The 19231-nt window shown below is 30.8% G+C and overlaps 1 protein-coding gene across 1 annotated transcript; it reads left to right on the forward strand.

Annotated features, from left to right (window-relative positions):
- Positions 1–13: 13 nt before the first annotated feature.
- Positions 14–18991, forward strand: Trs33 (trafficking protein particle complex subunit Trs33). Its single transcript, XM_075365499.1, has 4 exons — positions 14–219; positions 9114–9175; positions 12606–12807; positions 18811–18991. Exons 1-4 carry the CDS (start codon positions 124–126, stop codon positions 18940–18942), a joined length of 492 nt encoding a protein of 163 aa, XP_075221614.1. The 5' UTR covers positions 14–123; the 3' UTR covers positions 18943–18991.
- The last annotated feature ends 240 nt before the right edge of the window (positions 18992–19231 follow it).

Here is a 19231-nt window from a genome sequence, read left to right on the forward strand (position 1 = left end):
AGCATAACTTTACATCAACAGTAGTCTTAATCTATTATCGATGATGACTTGGGTGACATATGATCGGGAATCTGTTTTTTCATTAATGTATATAAAGTAATTAAGTGTTAAAAGTTAATTATAATGTTTGCAGACGATGTGTTGTTTGAGTTTATTCATTCAGAATTAGTGAATTACGTTACGAAGGAAAAGAGTGATTCATCCATTGAAAACGCAAAGGTATCAAGTTTTTTCGCTGATGAAAATTACAATATTCAAACTATACTATTTTAATTATTTATTGAAGTACTATTTACATCTGGACTACTATGTGTTTTATTCGCCACTTTCATTCAGGAGATGTGAATAATATTTGGTTTTCCTTATTGTATTACTACTCCAGAATCGGCTTTAGTTTATTTCTGAAATCGGCTCATTTGTTTCACTTACGTAGAAAATCTGTTTAATTTTTCAATTGATTAAAATATCAGAATTTATCATACATCCTATAACTTGGGATATATATTACCATTGAATTCCCTTATTTAGCCTACTTAACTTTCAATAAAGTATCCTGGCATTGCAAATCTGGGATTAAAGATGTCCTTATTTTTAAAATAGTACTTTGATGTTTTTTCAGGAGCAGTCTTAAGACAGACTGGTTAATATAATCAAACTTGCTTATTAGTTGTTAGTTTATGTTGTATGTCTATTACAGGAAGCAACAATTTTAATTTATTTGTGCAACGCTCCCATTAAAATTTAATAAAATGGAATATGACATGCACATTTTTCTTTTTGAAAACAATGTGAGTCTTTCACTATTTAACACCGATTTGTATTTTTCATGATATACCTTTCACAAGATTCATTCAGTTTTCAGTTGTATACAAATACTCACTACTGGTTTAATCATTTACCTGTTGTATTAAACTGTGTATAGTTATACGTTAAATGCTTTCTAAGTTTTAGTTTAATTCTGGGATATTCCATTTTAATTAACAAATGATCAGTGCATCACTATTTTTTATTTTTATGATATTTGGTATATGATAACTACCTTTGTAGTGGCCAAAAAAATATTTTTTTTTATTTAAAAAAAAAATTTTTTCTTGGGTAAAACTATTTTCTAACTTGCCACCAACAGGTAAAAAAAGCCATTTTCGTCACTTTTTCCATGAGCTGTAGCATTCTTATTTTACATCGTACGAGGATCAAAAACGGCTTTTTGGATAGACTGAAGATGGAACTTCATCTTAGTGTTCATTTTTTTACATAAATAAATCTTATAATGTTTACTGAAGTTACGTTTACAAATTGTTGTTTTTTCAACCTTTGGGCCCAGAATAAATAATAAAAGGCTTAGGGTGACAAGCCTCTTTTTTACCTTTTAACTCTTAGGTACTAGTAGTACTTGTAAAAATGGATTGGACTATTACTGAGTGTGTCATTAAAGAAATGGCCGCCAAATCGTAAAATTTTGAAAATATCTCAAAGTGGGCCCAAAAACCTCATGTGGGAATGGTTGAAAAAATCTGATATGTTTACAGCAGTATGTTTTATACACTTTAAAACCAAATAAAATTTATTTTGTTTGAGTGGTTGACAAGTAATGAACCCAACAAAACTGCCGAAAACACTGTGTTATGCATAAAAAAACACTGATGTTATGTATTTTTTTTTTCAGATTATAAACATTACAATTAAACTTATTAGAATGAATAAATTAATAATTAATAAATAGTCAATTACAAACTGATAAATAGTGAATTACAGAATGATAAATAATAATTACCAAATGATAAACTTCAAATACATTAACAAGTTGTTCAATTCACTTTTACCTTATTTTACTCCTGATAATGGAAGTTATAAATAAATCTTGCACTTTTTGATAATAAATTTAACTAACATAACTTAGCATTCTTGCCATTTTTTATTGATTGAACTGTGTAACGTGTGGTAAGTGTTTTTACTTTATTTATAACTTGCTTTTGGAAGCAGAAAAACAATGTAGTATTGTGCTTCAAGTATTCACTAATCACACAGTAGCTTTGGCTTTGTAATTTTCCTACTTTTTTAAAATATATGAGAAATGGAAGTTTTTGACCAGTAATATGACTGGACTTCATCCTGTATCATAAAAGGAAAATTTTGAGAGAAATCTCCCATTACAATATATTCACCCTCCAACAAGTTTTCCTTTTTAACGTTGAGGAACTATCTTGTTTCTTTGTAACAAAAAATTATGCCTTTTTAGATTATTTAAATTTTCAGTAAGTTTATCTAAGTACTCTTGAAATGGAAGAATTTGAATAGTTAGTTCACAACGGTAAATAGAAACCCACTGTTTAAAGATAATTTCAGAATCAAAATCATTCCAGCTCTCTTGCAGTAATCTGAGCACTCCATTAGTACCTGGAGATTTTTTACACTGTGACAGCATGCAAGTTTCATTTTCTATATCACATGAAATGGTTGAAAGAAGAATTTTATAATAAAATTTCATTTTTACTACAGATGCCATTAGTTTTTACATTTTGGTGGGTAACATGCACACACACACATACAGATACAGCAAATACCTGATAGAAATATTTAAAACGAAGGAATTATTTATATTTAATACACTGGTAACTGACTCGGCTATTTTTTTAACTTTATTTTTTTAAATTGGTTCTTTTGCGCTCCTCGATATTTTTTGAACCTTATTGGGGAAATGGTAAGTGCTGAACAAGCTTTATTCACCGTCTTGACTATAACACATTGAGGCACAAATATATCTTGACATTTCGGTTTGCTTTCTGTATCATCTTGTGGTTTTTGTTTAAGCATTTTGTACGCTGTGCTCTGCCTGGAATTTTAAATTTGGATTGCTTGTTGAAAGTGTCAAAGTTATTTCTCGAAGAGATTTCTTAACCGGTTTAGTATAACAGCTAAATGAATCAGGGCAACTTTTCCCATTAATATGAAAATATTTATCTAAATATTCGGTTTTATGAAAAGTACAGATATTTTTTGTTTTAGGACATCCACTTCTTAAATATATCAATGTTATTGATATATGTGCAGTGAACTCTAAAATATCGTGCAATACTGAAGATCTACTGTAAATCAATTTGTGACATATTGTTATAGTGTGTATGCCAATTGAACACTCCATAATCCATTTTAAAAAATGCAAGGGTTCTTACATTAACAAGAAAGTTAGTATACATTATAAAACTACCAACTGCCCCTCACTCTGTCTTATCCCAGTTTCTCTACAGCTAAAAATAAAAATTTCCCCAATTAAGAAAATTAAAAATAAAAGATATCGCATAAAAGAGAAGTTCACCGCTAATAAAATTATTTTACAAACAAGTGTACATTACCTAACCACAGTATTAACACTAGCAACAATACAACATATCACATTGAAATAAGAACAGTAACTGAGCTTTCTACAATGTTTATATTCTGGATTACGCAAACATTCATGTCCATGCATGTCTATTCACGTTTGTGTGTATGAGTCGTACTATAAGTAACAAACTATCTGAAATATAAGCTTTCTTATTATATACATATGAGTACATTTTGTATTGTAAGCCTACGTTATTTTCTGAAAAAATACATGCTGTGAATTTTTTTAATACATATTTCACAGTAAGAAGGAACTGTTTTTAGCGGTTTTGAAGGCTTCATTTTTCGTCAACTTGAAAAACTTTGTCAACTTGTGAGTAACAAAAAAATTCTATACGGTTCTAAAGTATATAAAAAATACTGCTTATAAATTACACATTTTTCCACCTGACCCACATGTGGTTTTTGGGACTGAATTTGAGACATTTTCAAAATCTTATGATTTGGCAGGCATTTTTTTATAATGGACACCGTAACAGTTCAATTTTTTTTTATAAGTACTACTTGTATAAGAGTTAAAAAAACAGGCCTGTTACCTTAAGCCCTTCATTAATTATTTCAGGCCCAAAATTTGGAAAAAAAAAAATTTGTACATGTAACTTCAGTAAACATTACTAGATTTGGTTATGTAACAAAATGAGTTTTGAGTACACTAAGATGAATTTCCATCTTTACTCTTTCCAAAACCCCTTTTTTACATCTGTAAGATGTAAAATAAGAATGCTACAGCACATGGAAAAAGTGATGAAAATGGCTGGTTTTACCTGTTGGCAAGTTAGAAAATAGTCTATTATTCAAGGAAAAAGTTTTTTAAAAATATAAAAAAAAGTTTTTTGGCCACTTCAAGTTCGGTATTTATCGTATACCAAATATCATCAAATTCAAAAATAGTGATGTGATAAAATTTTTTGAATTAAAATGGAATACCCCTTTTGTTTGAATTAATTGTAGACATATCTCCTTGAATATTAAGATACAGAATTCTAATTTTATTTCTACATAAATTGTAAATTTTTTTTACGATTATTTTTTTCTAGCATTTGGCTGGACAGCCTTACACTGATTGCACCCTACTACAGGGTGGCAGTAATGTATGATATAAACAAATTTTTGTCTTCTGTTTATTACTAATTATGCCTAATGCTATTTAACGTTGATGTTCATAAGAGAGTCTGTGTATACACATACATGTATAGGGTCAGTAAATCCATTCCAAGTGATTTGAATACAAGATCTGGGATACTGGTGGTGTTCTTTGGTGTTAACCACACATCTCAGGAATAGTCGATCTGCTCAAGACTACATTTCATTTACATCATCCTCTGAAGTAATAACTTACAGTGATTCCAGAGGCTAAACAAAAAGAAAAACAGTGGTCCAGAAAAAAAATAATTGTTGCTTTACCGTATTAGAAAAAAATCATATTTTGTAGGTGCAATACCTTATATTTTGGTTGTTCAAAACTATGTTTTTTTAAGTTTTTATTGTATTCCGTTCAAAAATGGCACCGTTCAAAAAGCATAAGGTTTTTTGTAAACCTTATGCTTTTTTCGTGTTTGCAGGCATCTATGATTTTATAAATTACTCCACTGGGTTGTCCTAGGCTTTTCAAATATACTGTATTGTGTTCAGTACATTTTGGCATACAAATCCAAGCCCTATTTACTTACCTATTATGATTTTGTTCACGAATGCTTTGTAGTCAGTGTTATCCAATTAGTCAGCTCATTGAATGCAAATGAAGAAAATTCTATTTTCGTAGGGTAATTTCTCAAAAAACAAACAGTTTCTGCCTCAATTTTTTTTCTGTGCTTTTATATATGTGAATATACTTACTTTACATAAAATATCAGCGGTGAGTCCTTTAAAAATTGTTTTAAAAATTTAATTATTTATTTAGTTTCTCAGCTGCAATATCTCTGTTGCGGGACCAGATAAAAATCTGAAAATTGCACTCATAAAAGGTCTCTATCATATCAAACTTAAGTATAAATTTCAACTAAAAGTAAGCATAAGAAAATATGAATTTGAGCAAAAAATGCTTGATTTCCACATCTGGGATATGCGGGCCTGAGAGTATAGTAATTCAATTAATTAACCCTATTTCAAACTAAGATAACTATTTTGATAACCGTACAGGACATGCATTAAATTATGTGCGGTAAATATGCTTGCAATATTATATCATTTAAATTTAAAGGCCGTAATGAAATACAAAATCTTCAAAAACAGAATTAAAACGGCAATCAGGTAAAATGTAATACATTTTTTCCCTGAACTACTTTACCGCTAAATTATCAGTTAATAAACCGACAACTAGACAATGTCTTGTCACCTTTAATCTCTTTTTACTTTAATGTTGATATGTTTAACAACTGCGATATAGCTTTACAAAGTTTGGGTGCGATGTGAAAATTGCAACAAGACATGATTGTGAATTCGAGAGGAGTCAGCATCTTCAGTATATTTTTGATCGCCACCCAAACTTGGTTCTTTCCATTTTTTTGGAATGAAGTTCTTGATCCTGGTGAACGACAAAATATAACATGCACATCTTCGTTTCGATCATCCGTGTTATTCAGTTCATGATCCACCACTGGCTATCATAAATATGTGCAATTGTGTCTTCATTTTGAAGTATCAATGGCACCGCTTTTGCACCTTGATGAAATTCAAGGTGATGATCATTATCATCAGATGATGATGTGTCTGACATTTCACCAAACTTTCTGATCGTGGTAAAAAACAACATAACATTTTCTTTGCAGAATTTAAATATTTCCTGAGTTGTCAAGATTTAATCCTTGTAAGGCCACTGTAAATTAGACATTGTCACAGATTGCTTCGTACTACCCCCTATGCCACACAGGCATTTTTTCCATGATACAATGCAAAAAATGCCATTCTATGTCGTCCAAAATTTACTTTGTGATAGTCCATATTTATATTATTCTTTTTATTTAAATATCGGCTTGAAGCCCCATCAGAGAAGTAGATTAATTTTTTTTATAGAAGGATAGCGTTCTTTAATGTAAGTTGTTAATTGAAGTTGAAATGCGTGGACTGTTGTGATATTATGTTCTAGATGACAACTTATGACACAAAAGCAAAGGCTCTTTACATTCTCTTGAACTTTATAATAAAACACAAATGTATGAACTGTAGCCTGCTTGTTTACCCAGCGGTGCCCTTGTGCTTTGTCTTGTACAACAAAGGAATAATTTTCTGAAAAGTCAGCCAGGCAATGCATTCATCATCCGACAAGATTTGTTGTTAGTCTTTAAAAAATTATCCTTGTGATTTTGCAATAAAATGATGAATTTTCAAGTTTAACAATCAATATTTCAGAGAATTCTTTCCATGATTTTACAGTTGTCATCATTTCAGTTTTGCCTTGTGTCACCCATTATTTGTATTCTATATCGTCTGGTGTTGAGTCTTCAATCATGTCAACCAACGCCTGTTTGCCTGGTCATTTTCCCATAATACAATAACAATTATCTGTTTTGAATACCAAAAGATCTTTATTATCAACTTAAAGATCGGCACCATCAATCAACTTAATGTTCTGATAGTATAAAGACATACATTATGAATACCAGATACCCCACAACACACCATTTTGGTCTTAACTCACAGAGTTTTTGTCTTCCAATTTTAATGTCAGGGTTCTTCTTTTTAAACTCAGAAAATAGCTCATTTAAATTACAAAACGCTAACCGTTTTTGTCTTTGAACCTTAGTACCACTTTCCTTAAATGAAACACAATTTTTTTTCGCAGGCATCAAACAACTAGCCTGTACAATCCGGAACCTATCTATCTACAGAGAATTGTGACACATTAGCACCATTAACTAATAGTATAAATTGTGTATATACATTTTTTTTTTTTAATTTAATCATTTACATAATAATTGTCTTTCAAAATAATATTTATTCATTTCTATAATTTAATTGGTTTTCAATTGATTTACAAATATTAACTTATTGATTAACGGTTAAATTAATTTAGGTTTCTTTTTAATAATGAATTAATTTATAAACAAATTTTAATATTTATCCAGTGTAGGTCCCGACTTCAGGATAACATTATTTTGATAAATAGAAACTTTGCATCTAAAATAATTCAAAATTTTTTATTGGGCAGTCTACTTGTTTATTTATAATACGGTACTTCATTTATTTTTAAGAAATGTGATTTTCTTAGTTTAAAATGCTTTAGAAATAATAGAATTACTCCTTATGCACACTTATCCCAGATGTGGTAATCATTTTTGCTCGAATTTGCAATGTTTTTATACTTTTTAATCAAAGTTGAAATTTATAATGAAGTTTGATGCCATAGAGACCTTTTGTATGCAATTTTTATCTGGTCCCCCAACAGAGATGTTGCAGCTGAAAGATTGAAAAAAAAAAAAATTTTTAATTTTTAAAAGCTACTCATCGCTGATATTTTATTTAAAGTAACTATACTCACATATATAAAAGCACAGAAAAAAATTGAGGATTTGAAACTGTTCCTTCTTTTAGAAATTACCCTATGAAAATTGAGTCTTCTTTATTTGCATTCGATTATTGTGGGCTACAAAGCGTACATGAACAAAATAATATTAGGTAGGTAAATAGGGCTTTGATTTGTATGCCAGAATGTACTAAACACGATGCAGTTTATTTGAAAAGCCTAGGACAACCGAGTGCTGAGTAATTTATAAAATTGTAGACCTGTGAACACAAAAAACAGCATAAGCTTAAAGCAAAATTCTGATGAGGACTTCCTTGTATGCCTATTAGATTACATATACACATTTTTTTAAAATGAAAAGTACATAAAATTTTATTTCATTAATAACTTATGATATTTTCTCATATTTTTGAATAATATTTATCGTAAAACTTTTTTTACGGTCAGAGGTTAATAATTATTAATAAATCAATATATTTAAATTTAAAAAAAAAGGAGATGAAGTCTGATTTGAACCGATGTGCCTTCCCCTTGTAAAATCAAAATATTTCATTAATTAAAATTTTATTTGGCTATAATAATGGAACTGATAAAAATAAGTACCACTTATGGTATATCGTTAAAAAGCTCTCAATGAGCTTATTACTACATTTAAGAAAAAGTCCAAAATCCAAATTCTTTTGGATTTTAAACTTTTTTTGGACACTTTTGGTTCTGTCGACTGCAATCAAAAGCGGAGGTGTGCAACTAGATGTTACAGTAGTCCTAAATCCAAAATTTCAACATCCTATGTCTAATCATTTTTGAGTTATGCGAGGTAAATGCGTACATACATACATACATACATATGTACAGATGTCACATTGAAACTAGTCAAAACAGATTCAGGGGTGGTCAGAATGTATATTTCCATTGAAATCTGAAATTTTTTGCGATCTGAAATTTTTACTTCCTTTACTTTGTACAAAGAAGTAAAAATAGGTGTCATTTTTTAAACAAATACAATAAAAATGAAAAAAAATTAGTTTTGAACTATCAAAACAAAAGGAATGCACCTATCAAATATGAATTTTTTCTGAAATGCTCTAGCAACCAATTCTTTTTTCTGGACTACCTGGATGCACAGACATACTTTAATGAAAATGTATAAATTGTTTATAATAAAAAATTGTGTTGTACAAAAGAAGGAAGTGCCTTTATTTATTTATATTGGTGAGAGATAAGAAATTATTTTTTAACTATCTATTGTTATTTATTTTATTTTCAGCAGTCTGATTTATCAACATTAGAATACACAGGGTTTATAACAGGATATAGGATAATTGAAAGGTAAGTGCTTAATAGTTTTTATTAAGTTAAGCACAAATTACCTAGTGGTAAAATGTGATATGCATGTCATAAATTATGATTTCACATAATGTTTTCCCATTACCTCTAAGTTTTTACACTAGTATATGCGTCTCTTGATTGTTTATTCATTGTTTCATGTTACTTTTAAGTAGCATGAGACAAAGTGTTTTTCTTTTAATAATGAACTTCAACTTAAGAGTGATTATCCAGTCTATTATTACTATACTTGAAAGTTAAATATATTGTGAATGCAGTGGCGGCTCATAAATTAGTGGGGGTGCTGCTCCAGAAAATGTTTTTCTGGGCCCTTTCAAGGGCATGGTTAAATTTTTCTGTAAAATAAAAGCACCAAAAAAAAAATGAATCAAATAGAATAGCTGGAACCAGGATAATAATTTAATTCTACACTTTATCACATTCAAGAATACGGTACACGGTTTTTAAGTACATTGTGCTAAGTACACTGTTGTGGTAAAACACTGTTCCCGTACTCTACTAAAAAAATTCAATTTTGTGCCCCTGATACAGTTTCAGACCACAGAAAGTACATCACTCATGGTTATGACTATAAAACTGACTTATCAACTGAATCTACACAGAAGACTTAATTCAGAAACAGTGTATATCATCTAATGCAAAAACTGTAGTTTTGCCAAAAGAAACACTAGTGAATATATTACTGATATTTATTAATTCAATCTTGTATGAAGGCAAAAGCTCTCGCTGAATTGCCCATCACTAATTCCCCCACTTAGTGGATATCTAGAAGAAAGCTGAAATTTGGTATAATTATTCCAAATAAAAAGTAATTATTAATTAGTTATTATACATTATAATATATAATTATGTATTTTAATTAATTAATTATTCCAAAGAAAAAGTAAATAAAAACTATTTTGATTACTAACTCTTAAGGAAAGAATTTAGAGTTGTTGTTGAATTTGAGTTCAAAGACAGAAGAATTCTGAACCTGAAACCTGATAGGTATTATGGATTGTTCACTTTAGCTAGGGACAAAGGGATCTTTAGGAAAAATAAGTATGTTTTTGTTAAAAAAAAGATTGAAAAGGAATGCAGATTGAAGTAGATAAGAGCTCGAAACATTACTGATACGTTCTCTGTAGGAATAATTAAATATCTGAAATTTTGTATTCATTTCAAAAGGGCTTTGGAGAAGTAAAGCAAACATTATTTTGAATAACAGTTCATATCGGTCGATCGTCCTTTTAGATTGGTAACTACTGCTTTCTTACTTTCCTATTTTGAGTATGAAAGTAGGGATGAACCAGTTTTTCAGAAGTAATGTATTTACTCCATTTAATATATAACTAAAATTTATTTGGAATATTTACTCAAGGTTCAGGAATTTCCCTTGAAATCTCCCCTAAGTGGAAAAATTTGGATTGTATTTGAATTCAGTGTCCTGCAGATGGGCAGCTTGAAGTAGACTTCTCTCTACTAAATAATGAAAGTCACTAAACTGCCTGACCCAGTGTTGATGAAGTTTAATGGTGTTGTCAAGGATGGTTCTGATACTTTCCCGTAGTGCAGGATGGGGAACAATTCTTTGACGGGCTTGGCACCGATGAGGTAGGCCAAACCAGATTACTTGAAACTGCCATTGGCTTGCAATGGACTGGTTTTCCAGGTTGGGATTGGACGAAAGGCTAACACTTGACCTTACCCAGAAAAAGATTGTCTGTTATGAAATTTCAACAAGCCTTGGAAAAGGGATTTTAGTAAAAGAACCTGGATAAGAAACAGACCTACAATTAGGAACATGAACGAATTAGAATCGTGCAGAATGGAACTAGTAGCGCTGCAAGAAACGTAAGAAAGTAAAGTTAGGATAGAAAAGGAGCTGGTGGAGACTTTTGAAATGAATGCAAGAGTAAGACTTGGTTGTGTATCAGCTATACTATTCAATATAATAGTGGAAATTGCACTAAGAAAACTGAAAGCATTTCCACGGGGATAATAAGTTCGTGGAAAGATAAATATCTTGGCCTTTGTTGATGATGTTGCTCTCATAGCAGAAGAAAAGGAAGACTTAAAATTTTTTAACAGAAATAGCAGTGAATGAAGCGAGAAAAGTAAGGCTGCAGATCAGTGAAGAGAAGACCAAGTATATGAAAATTAGCATAAGACCAGAGCAGGAAACTCCTCTTTGGAAGTCAGAGAATGCAAATTTGAAATAACAAATAAATTTAAATACTTTGTTGTCTCTTGGTATTGTCACACCTAAGAAAGTGACACACAAGCCAGGGTGGAACAAACAGTGGGAGGGGGAAACTACAGCACAACAACATATTGTCAAAAAAATATAAAGATAAGAATATGTAGATCATCGATCCAGTCTGTAATACTGTATGGGTCTGAAACATGGACATTAAAAGCAGCTGAAAGTTAATAACTTTCGAAAATAAAATGTTAAGGAATATCAATGGACCAACTGGAGAATCAACCATAACAAAATAAGTGAATATGGACCTAGACATAATCGTGCCGATTAAAAGCAGAAGATTAAGATGGCTAGAACATGTTTTAAGAATGGAAGAAGTTACAATGGTTAAAAAAGTGTAGACAAAATGGCCTATTGGCACAAGACCTTGTTTAAGGTGGGAAGATAAAGTGAAGACAGACACAAGAAATGTCTGTGTCGAGATGAAGGATAGAAGAAGAGACTGCTTGTTTACGAGGCCAAAAACCTAAGGTTTGAGTGGCCGCAGGTGTAGAGTAGTTGTATTCAATAATTTTATATACCTTCTGAATCGGTTGATAGAAACTTGAAATAAATTGATGCGCAGAACTACATCTAATTAGGGTAGTTTATCATCTTGCCCGTTACTCTTTCAACCATGACTTTTGATTAGAAGCAAACTAGATAAAGGGGTTTCATTGTTTTTTCCCAGTTCATATAATAAAACTGCTGAAAACATTTGAATCGGCATCGATGCGTTAAACTAATTTTCTACAAACGGGAAAGTCCATTATCGACTCGCCCTCAATTTCTGATTTCCATCTACCAAGAAAGATGAAATTTTAGTTAAGTAAAAGTTAGTTTAACCGCTCAAGAGTTCCCCTAAGTATTTAATATTGTTGTTTTTTTTTTAATTTAATAAGGGTTTTTTATTTTAATACTGAAGAAAATGAGATTATTTTCCTTGTTGAATGTTCATTAAATTTAACTGAAATTAATTCTAAGAGGAGATTATTTGATAATAAATTTATTTAATTGAATGTTTAAAATTTAATCATTTTAATTACATTAACTTTTTTTTTAGTATTTTGTGTATCATATCTCATATATTTATGTGCTGTAGACTGTGATAAAGGAAAGAAACAATATACAACATACCTTGAAAAGTAATTAGTTTTTGGTTTTACATCGGTAAAGTTTTCATTTCAGATTAACAAAAGATTGGCCTCGTTTCCAGAATGAACTTGAGACTTTGAAATTTATTTGCACTGATTTTTGGCTATCTGTTTATAAAAAGCAAATAGATAATCTACGAACAAATCACCAAGGAGTTTATGTACTACAGGATAACACATTTAGATTTCTAAATAAAATATCTGCCGGAAAACAGTATCTTGATTCTGCTCCAAAGGTTTGTAAATAATTCAAGTTTAAATAATCATCTGATTAATATTAAATTGGTTTTATTTACGCGTCAGTATAACATTATTCATTTTGAAATGAAACTATGGAGTAATTTGATTTTATGTTCTCTTTGTTGATGGTGTGTAAGCATTAATCTCACAGGAGAATAATTCTAAAGTGCTTGTTAACACTGTCAGAAAGAACTAACATATTAGATGGGATGCATTAGCTTTATAGTTTTAATTGATTAACATTGAGATGCTTGAAAAATGTGTAACCGATGAATGGTTCACATTTACATTGTTTACCCAACAACGATTTTGCTGATTCTGGCTGTTGGTTTTAAAGTAAGCAAAGGAGGTGTAACAACAGTTCTATTACATGCAAATCGTGCTCTCAGGGCTGGAATTTTGGGAACAGTTTTTCCAGTATATTAAATATAGGAATTTTTATCTATACACTCATAATTTGTTGAATTTATATATTATATATATAAAAAGTTTTATACTCCATGAGATCTGTTTTTAAAAAAAACCATGAACTTTATTTATACAATTAATTTTATTACAATTAGTGTACATGTAATCGTAAATGATTAACGGTTAACATCATTTTGTGTACATACTAAATGATGAATTGAATAGGATAATGCAATATTGAACGAGTCCAGTATACAGACTAATGTAGAACGACGATGTGCATCGTACCGGTCTTCTACAGCGACTGAATAATTATTCTGTATACTTGGTACAAGATGTAAACAGGATGCACCTGCATTGCATTCCATCTTGCGGTGGATTTCTTAGTATTAAGTAATATGAAGCAAATGTGGCCTATGGAATGCAATGCGTCACGATTTTACTGTAACATAACTTAGGATATATATTCGTGTGTATATCATTCTGTAAAGAATATATAGTTATAGTTTGCACTCAATTTTGTATAAACTCTGGACAATTTCTTAACTTCAACACCTGTTGCATTCTACATTTCATATTCTATTATCTTTGTTGTCCTATATCATGGAGTTCATTAAAACTTCATTGATAAGAGGCGACAAAGTCAATGAACTATGTTTACAGTTCTAAACGTGACCTGACCTAACAGTAAAATGAAAATTGGAAAAAAAAATAAATGGTGGGAAAAAAAAATAAGCGTGAAAGCATTATATTTCAGTTAAATTAGATTTGTAATAAAGAATACTTTAAAAAAATACCTCAAATTTTGCTAGACAATGTTTTTTTAACCATTTGATGAACCGCAGGACTTGAATATGTCATTTTACTCATTTTAATGTACTTTTACGAATTGCGCTGCTACATAGCAGTACTTGATAGTACTACATATTGTACAAAAACTTGATAATGTACTTGAAATAATAACATTTAAAAGAAAATATACTGCGACTTGTTTTAATAGTAAACTTAGGTAAATGAAAGTACTGAATATGAAACGATTGTCTTAATTCCCATAACTAATTTTAAAAAAATAAAAATAAAAGTATTAGTTTAAAAGAGATTATACTAGTTTTATTAAAAAAAGGAATAAATAAAACAGAATTAAATTCGATTGATAAAATAGAATTTTTCGATAAAAATCTAGGGTTACACTTACAAATAAGTGTAGTATTACATCATGGATCTTCAATTCGTAAAGGTAGTTATACTAGTTTTATTAAAAAAGGAAAAATATGGTGTGAAGTGATAATGACTACCGACAAAAAAGATTGGCCGTGGAATTCAATTTGTTTGTTTTATAAAGGCAATAAATTTTAATAATAAATCCAGAAGATAACATCAGTAATTCATAAAAAAATAAAAGAATAATCTAAAAAACACAGTAATATAAAAAAAATTACAATACCATTTCTTCCACTCAAAAACAAAAATTTCTGTAATGTAAATAAAGCTGTTTCTAATAAAATGATACTGATATCAAAAAAGATAAGACACTACATTTCTATTATAAAAATCTGTTATTAATTTAGAATTTTCTTTAAAAATAAATACGTGTTAAATATGTAATAGATAATAGATATACAATAATAGATAATAAACAATGTTTAAGTGTTTCATATAATAAGAAAAAAAAAACTTTGTTACAAAACTCTTACCGGCCTGATTTCATTTACTAAATAATGAATAATACATATCACATTTACAGAAATAATAAAATTCTTATGATTATTTGTTGTTTAATAAATAAAAACAAGCCAGTAAAAGTTTTGTATTTTTTTTTTTAAAGAAAATTCTAAATTAGTAACAGATTTTGATAATAGAAATATAGTGTCTTACCTTTTTTGATATCAGTACTATTTTGTTAAAAAAAAAAGTTTTATTTATATTACAGAAATTTTTGTTTTTTGAGTGGAAGAAATAATATCTGCAAGACTCTTTACCGTACGGTTTACAATTTCATTGTAATTATTTTGGATTGCTTTTACTCTGCAGTTTCTACTAAAATGAAATTCATTAACCATGGATACCTTAAGATATACCATGGATAAGGTATGTTCAATCCATCAACCTTAATAAGCTTCTTTTTACAAGATTCTTAATTTTACAAATAATATACTTTTTTTTTTTTGTCTTCAGTCATTTGACTGGTTTGATGCAGCTCTCCAAGATTCCCTATCTAGTGCTAGTCGTTTCATTTCAGTATACCCTCTACATCCTACATCCCCAACAATTTGTTTTACATACTCCAAACATGGCCTGCCTACACAATTTTTCCCTTCTACCTGTCCTTCCAATATTAAAGCGACTATTCCAGGATGCCTTAGTATGTATGTGGCCTATAAGTCTGTCTCTTCTTTTAACTATATTTTTCCAAATGCTACTTTCTTCATCTATTTGCCGCAATACCTCTTCATTTGTCACTTTATCCACCCATCTGATTTTTAACATTCTCCTATAGCACCGCATTTCAAAAGCTTCTAATCTTTTCTTCTCAGATACTCTGATTGTCCAAGTTTCACTTCCATATAAAGCGACACTCCAAACATACACTTTCAAAAATCTTTTCCTGACATTTAAATTCATTTTTGATGTAAACAAATTATATTTCTTACTGAAGGCTCGTTTAGCTTGTGCTATTCGGCATTTTATATTGCTCCTGCTTCGTCCATCTTTAGTAATTCTACTTCCCAAATAACAAAATTCTTCTACCTCCATAATCTTTTCTCCTCCTATTTTCACATTCAGCGGTCCATCTTTGTTATTTCTACTACATTTCATTACTTTTGTTTTGTTCTTGTTTATTTTCACGCGATAGTTTTTGCGTAGGACTTCATCTATGCCGTTCATTGTTTCTTCTAAATCCTTTTTACTCTCGGCTAGAATTACTATATCATCAGCAAATCGTAGCATCTTTATCTTTTCACCTTGTTCTGTTACTCCGAATCTAAATTGTTCTTTAACATCATTAACTGCTAGTTCCATGTAAAGATTAAAAAGTAACGGCGATAGGGAACATCCTTGTCGGACTCCCTTTCTTATTAGGGCTTCTTTCTTATGTTCTTCAATTGTTATTGTTGCCGTTTGGTTCCTGTACATGTTAGCAATTGTTCTTCTATCTCTGTATTTGAACCCTAATTTTTTTAAAATGCTGAACATTTTATTCCAGTCTACGTTATCGAAAGCCTTTTCTAGGTCAATAAACGCCAAGTATGTTGGTTTGTTTTTCTTTAATCTTCCTTCTACTATTAATCTGAGGCCTAAAATTGCTTCCCTTGTCCCTATACTTTTCCTGAAACCAAATTGGTCTTCTCCTAACACTTCTTCCACTCTCCTCTCAATTCTTCTGTATAAAATTCTAGTTAAGATTTTTGATGCGTGACTAGTTAAACTAATTGTTCTGTATTCTTCACATTTATCTGTCCCTGCTTTCTTTGGTATCATAACTATAACACTTTTTTTGAAGTCTGATGGAAATTCCCCATTTTCATAAATATTACATACCAGTTTGTATAATCTATCAATCGCTTCCTCACCTGCACTGCGCAGTAATTCTACAGGTATTCCGTCTATTCCAGGAGCCTTTCTGCCATTTAAATCTTTTAATGCTCTCTTAAATTCAGATCTCAGTATTGTTTCTCCCATTTCATCCTCCTCAACTTTCTCTATAACACCATTTTCTAATTCATTTCCTCCGTATAACTCTTCAATATATTCCACCCATCTATCGACTTTACCTTTTGTATTATATATTGGTGTACCACCTTTGTTTAACACATTATTAGATTTTAATTTATGTACCCCAAAATTTTCCTTAACTTTCCTGTATGCTCCGTCTATTTTACCAATGTTCATTTCTCTTTCCACTTCTGAACACTTTTCTTTAATCCACTCTTCTTTCGCCAGTTTGCACTTCCTGTTTATAGCATTTCTTAATTGCATAGTTCCTTTTACTTTCTTCATCACTAGCATTCTTATATTTTCTACGTTCATCCATCAGCTGCAATATATCGTCTGAAACCCAAGGTTTTCTACCGGTTCTCTTTATTCCGCCTAAGTTTGCTTCTGCTGATTTAAGAATTTCCTTTTTAACATTCTCCCATTCTTCTTCTACATTTTCTACCTTATCTTTTTTACTCAGACCTCTTGCGATGTCCTCCTCAAAAATCTTCTTTACCTCCTCTTCCTCAAGCTTCTCTAAATTCCACCGATTCATCTGACACCTTTTCTTCAGGTTTTTAAACCCCAATCTACATTTCATTATCACCAAATTATGGTCGCTATCAATGTCTGCTCCAGGGTAAGTTTTGCAGTCAACGAGTTGATTTCTAAATCTTTGCTTAACCATGATATAATCTATCTGATACCTTGCAGTATCGCCTGGCTTTTTCCAAGTGTATATTCCTCTATTATGATTTTTAAATTGGGTGTTGGCAATTACTAAATTATACTTCGTGCAAAACTCTATAAGTCGGTCCCCTCTTTCATTCCTTTTGCCCAGCCCGTATTCACCCACTATATTTCCTTCCTTGCGTTCTCCAATGCTTGCATTCCAATCTCCAACTATTATTAAATTTTCATCTCCTTTTACGTGTTTAATTGCTTCATCAATCTCTTTGTATACACACTCTACCTCATCATCATCATGATGAGGTAGAGTGTGTATACGCGCACAGGCATATAGACGTTAACAATCGTTGTCGGTTTAGGTTTTGATTTTATCCTTATTACAATGATTCTATCGCTATGCGTTTTGAAATACTCCACTCTCCTCCCTATCTTCTTGTTCATCACGAAACCTACTCCTGCCTGCCCATTATTTGACGCTGAGTTAATTACTCTAAAATCACCTGACCAAAAGTCGCCTTCCTCTTCCCACCGAACCTCACTAATTCCTACTATATCCACATTTGTCCTACCCATTTCCTTTTTTTATTTCCATTTCCTCCTCTATGAATCATGAGACCTTGCCGTTGGTGAGGGGGCTTGAGTGCTCAGGGATACAGAGTAGCTGGACCGAAGGTGCAACCATATCGGAGAGGTATCTATTGAGAGCCAGACTAAGGAATGATTCCTGAAAGAGGGCAGCAGCTCTTTCAGTAGTTGTTAGGGGCGTGAGTCAGGACGACTTAAACGGCCGTATCAACATCACTCAGTCCTCTGAGTACTGCGCAGCTGAAAGCAATGGAAAACTACAGCTGCTTTTTTTCCAAGAAAATGTGGCTCTCTGCATTTTCACATAGCAATAATGGAGGCGCCTTCCTTGGTAAAATATTCCAGAGGTAAAATAGTCCCCCGTTCAGATCTCCGGGTGGGGACTACTAAGGAAGGGGTCACCAGAAAATTAAAAAATAACATTCTACGAGTCGGAGCGTGGAATGTTAGAAGCTTAAAAAAGGTTGGTAGGCTAGAAAATTAAAAAAAATAATATACAATGATGTTTATTTTTTTCTTTTATTAGCTAGCTCTCTGATGGTTTTTCATACTTAATTTTTTATTTTGTTAATAAATTGTACCTGTATGCAGCTGATTAATCTTGTTTTTATTTGTTTCAGTATGTTTCTTTCACATGTGGACTTCTTAGAGGTGCACTTGCAAACCTGGGAATAAATTGTTTAGTTACAGCTGATGTGGTGTCAATGCCAGGTTGTAAATTTAATATAACAACTGTACAAAAGTCATCATAATACTCTGTTTTTGCTACTTTGAATTAAACTGTGAAATGCATTCCTAAAACAGTTTTATTATTGAAAAACTTTATTTATTTTATATTTTTGTTTGCTCCGTGTTAGTTTGTTATTATCTAAAGATATAAGCCATGTAATAATATTCATTATTTTAAATTGGCGTGTACTTTTTTAAAACATATAGAATTTTCATAAAGATTTCTGTAATAACCACTCAGTCATCTGCATAAAAACTTATTACTTTCTCCTGGGACCAAATGGCTCCTAACCTGTTTAAGTTACGTATTGG

Source organism: Lycorma delicatula, chromosome 5, assembly GCF_047948215.1.
Source record: "Lycorma delicatula isolate Av1 chromosome 5, ASM4794821v1, whole genome shotgun sequence".
In the NCBI taxonomy this organism is placed as follows: Eukaryota; Metazoa; Arthropoda; class Insecta; order Hemiptera; family Fulgoridae; genus Lycorma; species Lycorma delicatula.

Coding starts and splice junctions, on each gene's coding strand:
- Trs33 (XM_075365499.1), top strand. CDS start 124: ATGTTTGCAGACGATGTGTTGTTTGAGTTTATTCATTCAGAATTAGTG. Junction 9,176..12,605: donor GGATATAGGATAATTGAAAG/GTAAGTGCTTAA, acceptor TTTTCATTTCAG/ATTAACAAAAGATTGGCCTC. Junction 12,808..18,810: donor ATCTTGATTCTGCTCCAAAG/GTTTGTAAATAA, acceptor TATTTGTTTCAG/TATGTTTCTTTCACATGTGG.